The sequence below is a fragment of the Galeopterus variegatus genome, unplaced genomic scaffold (genome assembly GCF_000696425.1).
Source record: "Galeopterus variegatus unplaced genomic scaffold, G_variegatus-3.0.2 Scaffold176, whole genome shotgun sequence".
In the NCBI taxonomy this organism is placed as follows: Eukaryota; Metazoa; Chordata; class Mammalia; order Dermoptera; family Cynocephalidae; genus Galeopterus; species Galeopterus variegatus.
Genome location: NW_007726287.1, coordinates 441,011 through 456,166, shown reverse-complemented (window position 1 = coordinate 456,166; position 15,156 = coordinate 441,011). Strand labels below are relative to the sequence as shown.

Genomic DNA, 15,156 nt, shown 5'->3' with positions numbered 1-15,156 from the left:
CCCCCGCCCGGGCGGGGGGGCGGGCGGGGGGATCGCAAGCCTCAGCGTTGCTCCCGCGCCTCGCTCAGCCAGTGAGCGGGAGCCGGTCTGTACGTGGGATCCAAACCCTCGGACGGGAGCGCCGCCGCGCTTCCCAAGCGGCGCACTATCCAGTGCGCCACCGGGCCGGCCATAGATTTTGTATATTTTTTTGATAACCTTATTCTTGTTGTCTTTTTTGTTGCTATAAGTGTGATTTTTTTCTTTCCATTGTATATTTCTATATTCGAAGGCTATCGATTTTTATACATTAATTTTTCATTCAGCTGCTTGACTGAATTATCTTGTTTGCAATAGATTTTCAATTGATTCTCTTAAGGTTTTTTCCCTAGGATAAAATAACATCATCTGCTAATAATGATAATTTTACCTCCTACTTTTCAATTTTATGCATCATATTTCTTTCTCTTGTCTGATTTCATGGGCCAGGACCGCTAGAACAGTGTTCTGTAATAATGGGGTTAATGGGCATTCTTGTGTTGTCCCTTTCTTCAGTGAGAATGCTTCTGATGTTTTACAACTAGCCACCCTTGAGTGCTGTCCTTCTGGAGTCTGTGACCTTTCTTCATCCTAGTCATGGCATTTCTTTTCTTTGTGTCAACAGCGCAGTGATGGCCCCTATGCTTTGGTACTAGTGCCAACGAGAGAGGTAAGCGAGCTCACTTTCAGAGCAGATTTTAAGCATATACTTTCAGTGGCATCCTGTTGAATTTTAAAGTGGTTCTATCATTTTACTCCCTACTGCACAAACCACTGCACACCCTCTTCCTTTGCCAAGGAATCATCCTTTTGGTTCCTGTCAAGAACAGAAATTCAGGTATTCTGAAAATCATATGTTAAGTCCAGAAAAGCATTTCTCTGTTGTCTAAAAACTAATGACACTGCTAAATTTCTGTTCTTTTGAAAAGGATGAAAAGAATCACATTTTTGCAATTTTTTTTTTAACAATTTAATTCAAAAACAAAAGCAGTTGGTTTGGAAAATAACCTGTTTTGTTGTTTTTCTTTTAAAGAAGCCACTGCTACTAAAAATTTTACTTGTTCCTAAAAGTTAAGCTTCTCAATATTTTTCTTCTTTCTTAGTGGAAATCTCTTCTATCTGATCTATTTTATTTGCCTACAGAGGCAATTTCAGGTTAGGGTGTCTGTTTTCTATATTAAATGCTAATCACTTCCTCACAGAAAATTGATCGTGTAGATGGAGGTTTTATACAGCCTGCAGTGTCCTATCAGCCCAGTCCAGCGAAAGAGCAGGCACAGAAGCTCTTTAAATTTTTACAGCAGCAAACTTGCTGCTTCCCTAGAATGCTTCATGAATACTAAGTATGTGGAATCTGTATATATATATATATATCTCCTTGGATAACAGGATAGAGAATTCTTTGATGGCTCTTAATGGTTATAACCTATGTTAATTTTCACTTTCTCTGTTTTCCACTGGGCTTGATGGTTTTGTTTTTATAAACTCGGCGAATGACCACTTCCCAGTCTTCAGATACTGTGGCAGAATCTTATCTGTGTGGCACTTGGGAAATATGAGCCAGCAGAGGGAGCACAAAACACTATTTTTGTGTATGTCCAAGAAATAGATGTGATGTCTTTACCCTCATTCCCCAAACTGACAGGTTGCAGAACCAGTCTAAGAACAAGGTATATTTTCAGTGTAGATTCTGTGTACAGGATATTTTTTCTTAAGTCTTAACTTGAGGTTCGAGTTTGGATCCTGATCATTTTCAATTGTCTTAAAATGAAAAAAGGAAGAAGGGATCCTTCTCATTATCTATAACTTTTTAATATTTACAGCTGGCTCTACAAAGCTTTGACATTGTCCAGAAACTGCTTAAGGTAAGGCAAACCGTGAGTGCAGTTTTATGTTTTTTTCTAACTTTTTGAGGAGAGATTAATATACCATAGTCTTCCTTTTTTTCAAAGAGATAGGAATTACTCTTTTTTTCTTCTTGCGTGGATGTCTGTTTTCTCTAGGTTGTTTGTAGGTTTTTACTGATCTAAACCTTACTATTAGCTGCAGTGTTTCCTTGCCCTTAAAGTCCTATAATCTGTTCATCATAGTAAGTAGCAAGCCACGTACAGAGATTCACAGGTACACCTTAAGGTGATCCAGTGGAAAGCAACTTAAAAACCTGCAAATAGGGGTTAGGAAAGAAGAGAGAGAAGGCTTCAGAGTCAAAGCCTGCCAGCCCACCAAATGAGTCATGAATTGATCTTTCTTTTATCAGAGGTGGGGAATAGGGAAAGGTGTTGCTTAGGTTTTATCTTAACCAAGAAAACAGGCAGGAGACTTACTGAAATGTGTTTTCAATTCAAGCTCCATGGGGAAAGGCAGGGAAGCTACTTGAATCATTTAAAAAGCTCACGGTTCTCTCTCACAGTGTTGGAAGCTAGTTATGTAGCTATAATTCAGGTTGCTGCTGATAGTAACCATGGGTATGGCAATGCCTAGGAATTGTGTCTGCTTAATAACACCTCACACAATGAGAAGCCTGAGCCCTCCCTCCTAACTTGGTTTAAGGAAAAGAAATTTAGAATCAGTCACTGTATTTTCAGTCAAGGAGGCTTTGTATTGATTTTGGTCTTTTGTCTTTCGATAGCCATTTACCTGGATTGTGCCTGGAGTATTAATGGGAGGAGAGAAGAGAAAATCAGAAAAAGCCAGGTAGGAAGAGGTTGGTTTGTTGTTAATTCCATTTTGAATCTGTGTGTCCTGCCTTCCTATTCAATAAGACTTGGTCCTTCTAAATTTGGAGAAAGCCTGTCTCAGACTTTGTTTCCTAGTCCCAGTGCATAGGGACAGATTGAGTCAGTGGGGAGCAGTCACCAATAGACGGTGCTGGTTTTTAAAATATTGATGAACTTATACAAACAGGTTCCCTTCTGATGTGGTTAGTGACAGTACTCATTACCTTCTTAACTCTCATCCACCCAGTGCCCTGCAGTCCCCCTTGTTTAGTACATGTCCTCCTAGGTGTGACTCCTATTGTGTACATTGGGAGTTTGGGGTTTTGTTGTTTGGTTTTGCAGAAACACGATTATAAACTTACATAATGCTTTGCAACTTGCTTTTTACATTCAAATACGTTGATTCCTAATTCTATGCTAGAACTCATCATGGGTGTCAGTAGAAAATTGTTGCTACAAATAAATCCCAAATTGTCTGCATTCTTTTAAAAACATTTTAATTGTACTATAGCTTGATAATTAGTAGTCACATGCAACTATGCATGCATAACTGAGGAGTAAATATATATACTTGAAACCTAAAAGTATTGTTTAGGATTAGATTCAGCTGTAATGACAACAAATAGCCATGGCACAAGCAGTATAGAAATTATATTTTTCTTTTACATTTAAGAAATTGGATGGAGCTGGCCCAGGACTGGCATGGTGCCGTTAGGACCCAGGCTCCTTTGATCATTTTATGACACTATGGGAAGCTTCTATTTTTAAGGTTACCTCATAGTCTGAAATAGTTGCTGGAGCTCCAGTCATTACATCTAGTTTCCTGCTAGCAGGAGCAAAGATGATTATACCTCCTCTCATAAGGTACTTACATGTGTGATTTGCATACACCCTTCATTCTTTTATCCTATTGCTAGAACATAGGTACGTGGCCATTCTTAACTGCAAGGAAAGCTGGAAAATATACCCAGATAAAAATTGGAGACTTTTATTACTGTGGAATTATGGAATAGCAGTTGTTTGGGGAGTAAGAAATATATAATCTACAGGGCAAAGCTTAGCCCCATTGTATGGAACTTACAAAAAGCGTTCATTCAGTATGGCAGTACTTCAAAAAGTTAGTGAAGAAATAGAATTGAGGGCCGGCCCGGTGGCGCACTGCTACAGCGCACCGCTTGGGAGCGCGGCGGCGCTCCCGCCGAGGGTTCGGATCCCACATACAGACCGGTTCCTGCTCACTGGCTGAGCGAGGTGCGGACGCAACACCGAGGGTTGCGATCCCGTTGCCGGTCCCGGTCCGGTACGGGCGCGACGCTGAGGGTTGCGATCCGTTGCCGGACACGAAAAAAGACAAAAAGAAAAAAAAAAAAAAGAAAGAAATAGAATTGAAAGATAAAACAAATCTTTCCATTAACTTTTTGAAATACCCTTATATAAGAAGGAACAGTCCAGCAATTAGAGCACATTGTCATGGTATAACTCGTTCAGGTAATAAGTTCCCTGGCACAGAAACCACCAAGAACAGCTAGATAACCATCTATCTGGAATGTTCTAGAATGGATGTATGAATCAGATAGAGTATTGGATTATGTAATGAAGATTCCTTTCAAAGTTAAGGTTTTATGATATTAATATGATTTCAGATCTTAGCAATAATATTCCATAGGAGAGGAAAAAACTCAAGTATATCTCTTTATCCACTTGTCGTTATGTTTTCTCACGATTTCAGGCTGTGGCACATTTGTGCTCTACATGAGATGAATCTGTCTCTGCCTTTTTCCTGTGTTTTCTATTGATAGAGCCCTGTTTGATTTACTTTCTCGTATGATATATAATTTTAAACAGACTCCGCAAAGGAATAAATATCCTTATCTCAACTCCTGGACGTCTGGTGGATCACATAAAATCCACAAAGAACATTCATTTTAGTCGGATACAGTGGCTGGTTTTGGACGAAGCAGACAGGTAAGCCTCGTTCAGGAAGCAGGAAAGGTAAAAGGAAAGAACTGTTTCTGCCGTTGTCTTTGCAACATCTGCAGCCCTTTAGTATCACATTTACTCTTCACATAGATTAAAATTCCTTCTCTTGTAACCACAGAATCTTGGATTTGGGTTTTGAAAAGGATCTCACAGTCATACTCAATGCTGTAAACGCCGAATGCCAGAAACGACAGAATGTCTTGCTGTCAGCGACACTCACAGAAGGTGAGTTGAAAAGAAGTTACCGTCTTTGTTCTTAGTGAAGAGGAAGGACCTAGATGTTACCAGGTCATTTTCCAGCAGTGATTCCCAACCTCGGGGACCGAAGGGGGAGGAAAATGTCCCTAGAGGACTATATACGAGGGTACTTCAAGAGGTTCATGGAAAAATAGAATTAAAAGATAATACAAATCTTTCCATGAACTTTTTGAAGTACCCTCATACATATAGTTTTTCAAACTCTGTATCCCCAGCTTCCCCCTTCCACCCATCCAAGACTGATCTGGCACAGGGAAAGGGAGAAAGGGTAGGTCCCGTGTCCCAAGTCATCTCAGGTGAAGAGAACACTGCTGGTGCAGAGGAGGAGGAAGGGCTGACTGCCACTGACCCAGGGGTTTTGTGAGGTTCTTATTGCAATTGCAGCCCATGGAGAGCAGGGCCTTGCTCTGAAGATGGTGACGTTTTATTCAAGTGCATTTTTAGTGTGATCATCTTGCCTTTCTCTGAAAGAGATATTGACCGTAAAAATATATATTCTGGAAGCTCCTTTCTGTCTTCCCTACTGATGAGATGGAAATTCTTAGCAAGACAGGAGCATTGAGACTTGGAAAAAAGTTGCATCACCACACCAGAATCAGCCTGCATAATGAGTCATTGTCCAAACAACAATATAGCTTTCATGTTCTTAGTCTGGTTTCCTTGATTTACTAGGCCACATTATGATATGCACACACCAGATGCCATTCATGTGACCCATCAACAGTTCTCAAAGTATATTCTAAGTAACATTAATTTTGAGTGATAATCCGTGAAAAAGGGATTCTGTGGTCAAAAAAGTTTGGGACATGCCCCATACTTTCTTGGAGATTCATGGTGCATGTTAACACAATAAAGGCCCTGAGAAGGCCTGTAGCAAAGAAGCCTGTGAAACCTTTTAAATCCTTTTGGAAATTTGCTTGAGAACCCTTTTGGGGGGTGGGCATGGGTGTACACATCCATTAATATCCTTTTGGATGGTTTTCCTTAGATGAGAGTTTATAAAACCCTGGTATGGATCAGTTGTTCAATTGTGTGAAGGATTGGTGAGTCTGCCCCACCAAATTGGAGATAGGGCTGATCAGTGCTGGGCCTTGGTGATACCCACAGGGACTTTCTTAGTAAACCTGGATGGGTGCTGCATGGGGGTTTGCATACATTACTAGTTTCATGGGGTGTGTGTATTGTCTGCTTTGTTCTTTTCACTTTTTATCCAAGGTGTAGCATGGCTAGCCGATATCAGTTTACACAATCCAGTCAGTATTTCTGTCCTGGACGAAAGCCATGACCAGTTTAACCCAAAGGGCACTGTGATCCAAGAAGTCTCTTCTCCGCAAACTAGCGACAAGCGGGACAGCTTTGCAATACCAGAGAGTCTCACTCAGTATGTGGCATTGGTTCCTAGCAAACTGAGACTCGTCACTCTAGCGGCCTTCATCCTTCAGAAATGCAAGGTAGGACTGTGGACTAGACCTGGCTTGATCCAGGGAAGAAAGGCCTATTGTATTTATGTCAGGCACTGATAACAATGAGTTGAGACATCAAAAAAAGACAAAGGTTTCATGGAGGCAGACTTTCATATATATCCTTTCAGTCAGTGGTTCTAGGATTGTGGTAAAAAATCAGAAGCCAGTGATAGCCATGATGTTCACCTTGAAATCTGCCTTAAATGTCTTTCCTGGGACTGATACTAAGAACGTGCTGGTGGTAGAAACATGCTGGATGTGAGGCAAAATAGGAGCTTATGCTCATGTTTCCTAAAGAATCATAGCATTTGTGTATTTATTTACTAGGTTCACGTGATGATTTTCTCCAGGGTATGGGAAAATAGTAGGTGGAAGGGCTTGGCAGCGAGGCTTTAGGATTTACTGCATACGTAGGGTCTCAGCTGGTATTTGTGGCAAGCCCTGAACGAACGAAAGGAACAGAGCCGAGGACAGCCGCACTCGGAAGTGTGCTCGTTGTTCTGATACGGACTGCTCTTTCAGGTTATAGCAATGTCATTTTTTTTCCTACATTCTTTGTAGAGTGGAGTACCAGTGTTTTTTGGTTTTTATTTTATTTATATTTTAATAATTTAAAGCTGTTACCTTTGTTTCCAAATTGGGGCCAACATGACTATTTTAGAGAAATACTCATTTTAGTGTCACCTTAACTGTTACCTCTGTTTCCAAATTGGGGCCAACATGACTATTTTAGAGAAATACTCATTTTAGTGTCACCTTAATCTTAAAAACACATGGTTATTTTTCCCCCTTTGTATCAATGTAGTTTGAGAAAGACCAGAAGACGATTGTCTTTTTCTCAAGTTGCGAGCTGGTGGAGTTCCACTACAATCTCTTCCTTGAGACCTTGCTGAGCAGCACAGGGGCCCCGGCATCAGGGTCCTCACCATCTGCCTCCTCGCGATTAAAATTCCTGCGGCTGCATGGCAACATGGAGCAGGAGGTGAGCACCGCCCTCGCCCCGGGGTGGGGAAGAGGGAGCTGAAAACGGGCGGCCCACTGGAACCAGAAGTGACTTAGGCTGCTGGGTTGTTGCGGGTAGGGGAGTTCATTGTTCCCACTGGCTTTTGCTCCGGAGCTGGTCTCTTCCACCTGAGAGAGCTCACGGACCCGGCTTGGCCTGAATCTACCTCTACCAGCTGTTAAGGCAACCGAGTACCACTAAGTAGCTGGCACCAGGGAAGGGTTTTGCCTTTTTAGTACCCAGTGTGTAATTAGGGCTTGATGTCTTCAAATTAAGAGCATTAATGGAGCTAAATTGTGGATCCCATATGGTACTGCTGAGCACGGCTGCTGTCATTGTCAACAAGACACAGCGCTGCACTCTGAACACTTTTGGTTGGGAGAGGGTACTGTGTCGCAGAGGGGTTTTGGGCTCCACGCCCTTCTCAGCACAGAGTAAGATTTGTGGTCAGGAAGAAGAGTATCACATTTCCCTTATTTTTGGTACTTAGCTCTGTAAGTCTTATTTCTCTGTCTTAACTAGGCCAACTGTTCCAGGAGTCGGAGAGAGTATGGGAGTGGGATGTACTCACTGGAATTGGGAAAGAAAGGAAGAACAGGGTGTGGAAATAGGAGCCATCTTGTCCTAGAAGAGAGGTTACCAGCTGCTTAGAAAATAAGAAAGAGTGAAAGAAAACTAGAAATCAGTGAGATCTGACTAGAACCAACTTGAAAAAATCATAACATTTTTAGAGCCAAAAGAGACATTAAAGGTCTGACATGATCCTAGACAAGTCCAGCCCCTCTTTGTGTTTTTGCTTTTTGATTTTGATAATTAAGGACACAGAGTCCTAAAAAAGTGATCTTGCTCAAGGTCACTCAAGGGCACAGCTTATTTACCACAAGATTATATTGAAGTCCCCAAATATTCTAGCCATTGTAAATTTTAGGAGCTGTTGGTTTTTACCTTCAGGATCCCTGATTCTATCAAGCTTATTTGTTTTATTCTTAATACCGTTTATGGTTTGGGGTTTTGTTTTTGTTTTATACTTAAGTTTACTAGTCTTCTGGGTCTGTTTTCACTGGAGGCATTCTGCAGGGTAGGTCTGAGGGTGATGAAGGAGCTGGATATGGACTCAGAGAAATCTAGGAATTTTAATACGTCATGCAGAAGACTCTATAGTTAAATTATATAGAGACTTTCTCTGACAGGGTAGTAGTCTGGCATGGTGTTTATAGCCATGTTGTCTGGGTATGAACTGCTTGTGTTCTAGTCCTGGCTCTGTCATTTACTATTAAATATTTAGCCTCCATAGCCTCCTGATGAGATAGGAAGAAGAACATAAGTGGTTTCTTTGCCTTTCGTTTTCTAAGTATTAGGGTTAAACGTCTTGTTCCTGACTAAGCTAAAACGGTTTTAGTTACATCTTCCTGGCTTGTTACACCGGCCACTGCCCAACAAGACCTTAGTGTGGTTTCCCTAGATGACCGACATGATTCTAAATAAGTGGATTAAGCATTAGAGAGAGGTTACTGTTTGAAGCAGATGCTGCAGGGTTGTTGTGATCAGAGTCCACGAATTTGGTCGTTTTTTTCCTTACCCCAAATCTGAATACATTGTGTTCAGTTTTTAAGATGTTTCACAGGCTTTTATGAACTCCTCTGACTTTTTCTGATTTTTATTCTGCAATGCAACCATTAAAACTGATCCTTACAAAGACTGTGTAGAAAACTGGACAAGTGCATCTTCCTTTTGAGGCTCTAAGCACTGACTCTGGAACACAAACTCCCTGAGTTCGAATATCATTTTAGCTCTTTACTGTGTGTGGGTGTCCCTTGGGCAGGTTACTTAACTTCTCTGTGCTTCAGTTTCTTTGGCTGGAAAATGAGGATGATGATAGTATCTACTCGTCGGGTTGTTAATGAGGATTAGGTAAGTTCAGACATGTAAAGTGCTTAGACCTGTGTCTTGTACACAGTAAGTGCTCAATAAACATTGGTTGTTTTTTATGTCTTTATACAACGGTCAGAAAACCCTTGAACAACACGGGTTTGAACTGTCCAAGTCCACTTTTAAGTGGGATTTTTTTTGATAAATATATTAGAAAATTTCTGGTTAGGTATGTTATGAATGCATACCTCTCCAAACAGTTAAGTAGCTTACTGTTCGGCAGGCTATTAGTAGTGAAGTAGTTAAGCAGTCAACTACTTCTTAAGTAACAAGGAGCTGCCTGCCCCCTCTCCTGGCACACAGCGCCCCAGAGGAAAGTTATATGTGGATTTTCTCTTGTGCAAGCCGGGTGTGGGGGTCTGCACCCCTGACTTCCCACGTTGTATAAGGGTCAACTATACTAAGTGAGGTGTGCCCAGGGTTCCAGCTTTATGACAAAAATACATGCATGTGAGAGACCAGGAGGACGCACATCACAGTGCATGGTGGTTGTGCTAGAGCCAAAGGAGAGACTTCACTTTTTTCATTTTTCCAAATTTTTAGTAATTTGGCTACATTACTTTTTATTTGTTGTTGACAGATGGATGTGGCCAGGTTTCAAGTGCTTAGAGCACTGTGACTTAAACACACTCAGAGGGTGCCCTTACACGTTCACACTGAAAGCATTAGTGTAGTCACCTTTTGGTCCAGCAAGTCTGTTTTTTGGAATTGAACCCAAGGGACTAATCAAGAAAGTGTACAACAGCTTATCTACAAAGATGTTTATCACAGCATTGATTGTAATGTTAAAAAATTGGAGACAGAGACAACCTTAATTACCAGTAATAGGATAAGGGTCACATAGATGGTGGTACATCCATTCAGCCAAATGATGTGGTCTTTGGATATTTATTGGCATGAAAAGGTGTCCACATTCTATTGATACATGATAAGAACATGTTCATAGTATAAATAGTAGGATGCCATTTTTTAGAAGCCACATATTTGGTTATGTTGTGCTTATAAAGGGGATTCAGGAAACATCAAGGTGTTACTGGTGGTGGTAGTTTGCCTCAAGTGGTGGGATGACTTTAGTTTCTTCCTTTAACTTAAATATAATTTTTCTACCATTAAAATATATAATTTTTATAAGCGTTTAATCTTTTTTAAAATTAGTTTTTAAACAATGGACTTGTAGGGACGGTTCATTATTCTACATTGGCCTTCCCTGCTCCTGTTAGGTCTGAAGGATGTGCCCACCCTGACATTATCTTATTGAAATGTACTACTCTGAAAGTTCCGCTACTTTTCTATATTTTCAGAAGGCTAGTCCTGCAAGTACAGGGTCATCTCAGAAGCCGTGAAGAATTTACTTCTTCCTCTTCCCTGACAAACCTCTCTGTGCCTAAAATAGCTGTAGCAGTAAGAAATTGGAAGTTACAGAAATCTAAGCCTACTTTGCTGGAATTTACCTCAAGAGTTGAAAGGCCCTACTTTTCCTTCTTTTTGTAGGAAAGAACAGCAGTATTTCAGGAATTCTCACATTCCAAAAGAGGTGTCCTTCTTTGTACGGTATGTATCACTCTGTACTCCATGTGAAGGTTGAAATATTTCTGTAATGGTGGTTGTAAGTTTTTGTCTCTTGACAGTTTGTCCTGTGGCCATACCACGTGGAGTGGGAATACCAAGGACCTCTTGGTGTGGCGATCTCTTTGCACTTGTGGCTTGTCACCTGGCTGGGCCACAGATTGCCGGCTCCAACCATGCAGAAGACTTGGCAGTTTGCTCACTAATAGTGGCAGCTGTTGGTCTGAAAATGTGTGAATTTCGGTGATTTCTATCCACCAAAAACTTGTAAATTACAGCTATCGGGAGTAATTAGAGCTGAGAAATTCTTTCCACAACAAAATGACTCTACTTGCCTCTGCTACCTTTTTCTTAAAGGAAAATAGATGCACCGGGCAGATTTTATTTGCTATTGTCTAAAACTGTCATTTGCCCTTCGGCCTCAGTTGCTGCAGTCTTGGATAGTTGCCTCCTCCAACACAGCACTGACCTTTTTCATGCGTGTCTCTTGTGCTCTTTTGAGATTGAAAACTCACACCTGTGATGTTCCCCCCTCTAGGGATTCATTTTACTGTAGTTTTTGCTGTGGCCTCAGTTGCTGCAGTCTTGGATAGTTGCCTCCTCCAACACAGCACTGACCTTTTTCATGCGTGTCTCTTGTGCTCTTTTGAGACTGAAAACTCACACCTGTGATGTTCCCCCCTCTAGGGATTCATTTTACTGTAGTTTTTGCTGTCTCCCGTAGTTTGTGCTGTCTTGGATGCTGTAACTGAATCCCTATCTGGTTATTGGAGAAGTCCCTGTATACACAGTACAGAAATTACAATATAAATTTAGTGAATCCAGTGACAAGTACTGGGCTGGGAACACAGACATTTAGCTATTTGAATGTCTGTCTAGGCTTCATTTAATGTAATTACTTTTTAAGGAACTCCTATTCCATATTCAGTTTTAAAGGTAATAGAGACTGTTTTCTTTCTAAATTTAGAGTTGGTAGGAATTGAACCCAATTATGGGTGAGTTTAGCTTTGTTTCTTATGGGTATATGTGTGTGTTCAGCTACAAGAAGGTCTGCTTGGTAACCTGCTTATCATAGTGTTGATTCTCACATGTGCGTAGCAAATGGTGGTCCTACAGACTTGTCCATTCAGATCTGAGGACAGTTACTACTGGAATACTTGCCTCCTAGGAGATCTGTGTCTGACCAAGTAGCCTCTCCTTTTATGGAGCCAGTCCACGAGTCAGATGCTTGTGATCATTCTAGTCATTTTAAGTACCTGGTCTAAAGTGAAGATTGAGTCCAGGTAATTTACTCAATAAAGAAATTTGTCAAAAATCTTTATCGTGTCCAATAACACTTTCTAGAACCTGACCCCTACATTTCTCCTCTCACCCCACTCTCCCCTTACTCCCTACCCTTCAGCCAAATAGGCCTGTTTTTCAGTTCCTTGAATCTGTCATTCTGACTTTTCCTTAGTACATGCTTCCCTCTGCCTGGAATACCCACCCTGACTTTGACTAACCCATACCTGTACCTCAGCTTAAATTTCACTTCTTCAGGGAAACCTCAAGAGCCCCAATTCTTCCCCATTAGGCATTTCCAGTGCACCCTGCATTTATCTTTATAATGCTCAGCACACCTGGTCTAGGTGTCTTCCCACCAGACTGTAAGTTGCATGGAGACCAGGACTGTGATTTGTTCACGGTTGCATCTCGGTGTCTAGCACAGAGCAGTCACACAGTAGGCACTCGGTATTTGTGGGTCAAATTGGGTGCATAGATGGGGCCCAGGAAACTCAGTGTTGAGAAGCACCAGTGTGTGCCTTTTTCTAAAGACTGAGAGAGGTAGAGATTAATATACTTGCTCATTGGGCATAAGTTTATTTTTTTTCATACATATGCTGTTATCTGAGGAGTGAATGTTATAGATTGTCTAAATTGGAACAGAAAACAGTGGGAACCTTTGTGCTGAGTTTGTGTTAGGGTAGGACCAAAGCGTTTTATTATTCTTGACCCTCAAGATGCTGAATTTATACCAGGGAAATTGTCGAGTCTCCTAGTATGCAAATGCTGCCATGCTTTACAGACATGGGTGAGCCATAAGTCTCAAAGAAAACTCCAGGTATCTGAAGTTCAGTTTTTGCTTTATTTGGCTCCACATGGAAGAAAAGATCATTCTTTCTGAAATGCAGTTGGCCCTCCATATCCATGGGTTCCGCATCCCTGGATTCAGTCAACTGCAAATCAAAAATATTTGGGAAAAAAGCGGATGGTTGTGTCTGTACTGAACACGTATAGACTTTTTTTCTTGTCATTATTCCATAAACAATACAGTATAACTGCTATTTACATAGTATTTACATTGTATTAGGTATTAGACGTTATCTAGAGATGATTTAAAGTATATAGGAGGATGTGCCTTGGTTATATGCAAATATGACATCATTTTATATGAAGGACAAACATCCATAGGTTTTGGTATCTGCAGGGGTCGTAGAATCAATTCCACACGGATATCAGGGGACGACTATGTAATTCTCAGTGGGGTCAAAAGCATATGATCATTTTCCATGTTCTGTCTGGCTGATGCTATCTGCAGGCAAGCGATGTCAGCTAGACAAAGAATACCATTGTCTGAGCAAAGCACAGCACCCGCATCCCTCTGCCCCCTGCCAGTCCTGGGTGCTGCATGTAAAGCACTCTCTCCCTCGCCCGTAGTCTGATTTCTCTGAAGCGTCTTGGTCTGTGTTCGTTTGCTTGTCCAGGTCACTTCCACTGTGCCGATCTTCTGCCAGCGTCTCCTCGTCTCATCTCTTCTTTACTCTGAATTGAAGATAACTGTAGAAGAGCTGGCTGGGAGGGGAGGGGAGTCGTTTCTTTCCATGTCTAAGCCAGAATACAGCACGGGTTCCTGGGTGATGAGAAGTTCTTCGCTTGCTTTTTAGTATTCCTGCTACTTCAGCCATATTTGTTTGCTTTAGCTGGCACTTCTGGTGTCAGGGCTGCGGGGCATGTGAGACACACACTGTAATAGATCATGCCTGGGTTGGAGGAGATACTGTCACTCTGCATCCTTTTAAGCAGCCTGTTGCTGGCCAGGCTATCTGAATGCTCTCCAGGAGCCTCCTTGGTGTTAATGAGGAACGAGGGCCACGTCAGGACGAGACAGATGGAGAACTGGCTTCTTCTGATAAAGAGGAATCATGTTGTTAATTGTTGCGTGGGGATTTTTCCCCTTTATATTGTACCTTTTGCCGTTTTAATTTATCATACCAAGATCATTTTAACAAGGCGAGAAGACTGAATGTCTTTATGAAAACCACACAAAAGTTCACAATTATGCTATTTCCTTTACTGTTAGAAAGTTCTTTCCCCACCCCATTTTCCTTCCTGCTAGGTGCAGTTAATGGTGTGTGTGTGTTTTCTTTCATCTTAATTATAAACATCCTAAAAGCAAGGGTCTTTTTAATTTTGTGCAACTGTCTCAGGACTTGATACATGGCTTTATATACTATGGCTGTGTATAATAAATGTTCAACCGGGGTGAGATGAAGTCTAGGCAGAGTTAAAAGGGTAGTTGGGGCAGGAGAGACCAGTTTGTGAAAGAGAAAAAGTCATCAGACATTTGCAATGTAATTTTGTATCCTCTGGAAAATTATATCTAAGAAAAAGTCAAGTTAAGTAGGGAGTAGCGATTAACAGGAACGAGTCATTTGAAAGTTGAAAGCCTACTTTCCCAGTGGAATTAAGAAATCAAAGGAATCAGATATGACACTGGATTAGCTACAAAATATTATTTCCTCCTGCTTGTAGTGAAGAACTATCTGTAAGCAAAGAAAGGGAACATGGTTTTTAATGCCATTGTTATGTTGATGAGTTGATAAAAAGAAATACCACTGAGTGACTAGAAAGTGAAATTTCCAGGCCACCTCCTGGTTTTGAGACTGACAGTAGGGGCTGGACAGCTGACTTATTTGGTTAGAGCATGGTGCTGATAACACCAAGGTCAAGAATTCATACTGGCCAGCCATCAATAATTTTTTTTAAAAAAGGGGCCACCCTGTGGCTCACTTGGGAGACTGTGGTGCTGATAACACCAACGCCATGGGTTCAGATCCCTACATAGGGATGGCCTGTTTGCTCACTTGGGAGAGCGTGGTGCAGACAACACCAAGTCAAGGGTTAAGATCCCCTTACCAGTCATTCTTTTAAAAAAAAATTTTTTTTTTTTTTTTTTTTAAAA

At 41.3% G+C, this 15,156-nt stretch overlaps 1 protein-coding gene across 2 annotated transcripts in view; it reads left to right on the top strand.

Moving 5' to 3' along the window:
- Positions 1–15,156, top strand: part of DDX31 (DEAD (Asp-Glu-Ala-Asp) box polypeptide 31) — a 70,047-nt gene that overhangs the window by 11,593 nt on the left and 43,298 nt on the right. Inside the window, exons 7-14 of one of the 2 annotated variants that reach the window (XM_008563654.1) lie at positions 644–688; positions 1,842–1,883; positions 2,648–2,712; positions 4,581–4,700; positions 4,834–4,940; positions 6,189–6,424; positions 7,242–7,418; positions 10,860–10,919. In XM_008563654.1, the coding sequence (XP_008561876.1) occupies positions 644–688; positions 1,842–1,883; positions 2,648–2,712; positions 4,581–4,700; positions 4,834–4,940; positions 6,189–6,424; positions 7,242–7,418; positions 10,860–10,919 (852 nt within the window). The remainder of the gene's footprint in view (positions 1–643; positions 689–1,841; positions 1,884–2,647; positions 2,713–4,580; positions 4,701–4,833; positions 4,941–6,188; positions 6,425–7,241; positions 7,419–10,859; positions 10,920–15,156) is intronic. The other variant, XM_008563657.1, reaches the window with a different exon arrangement.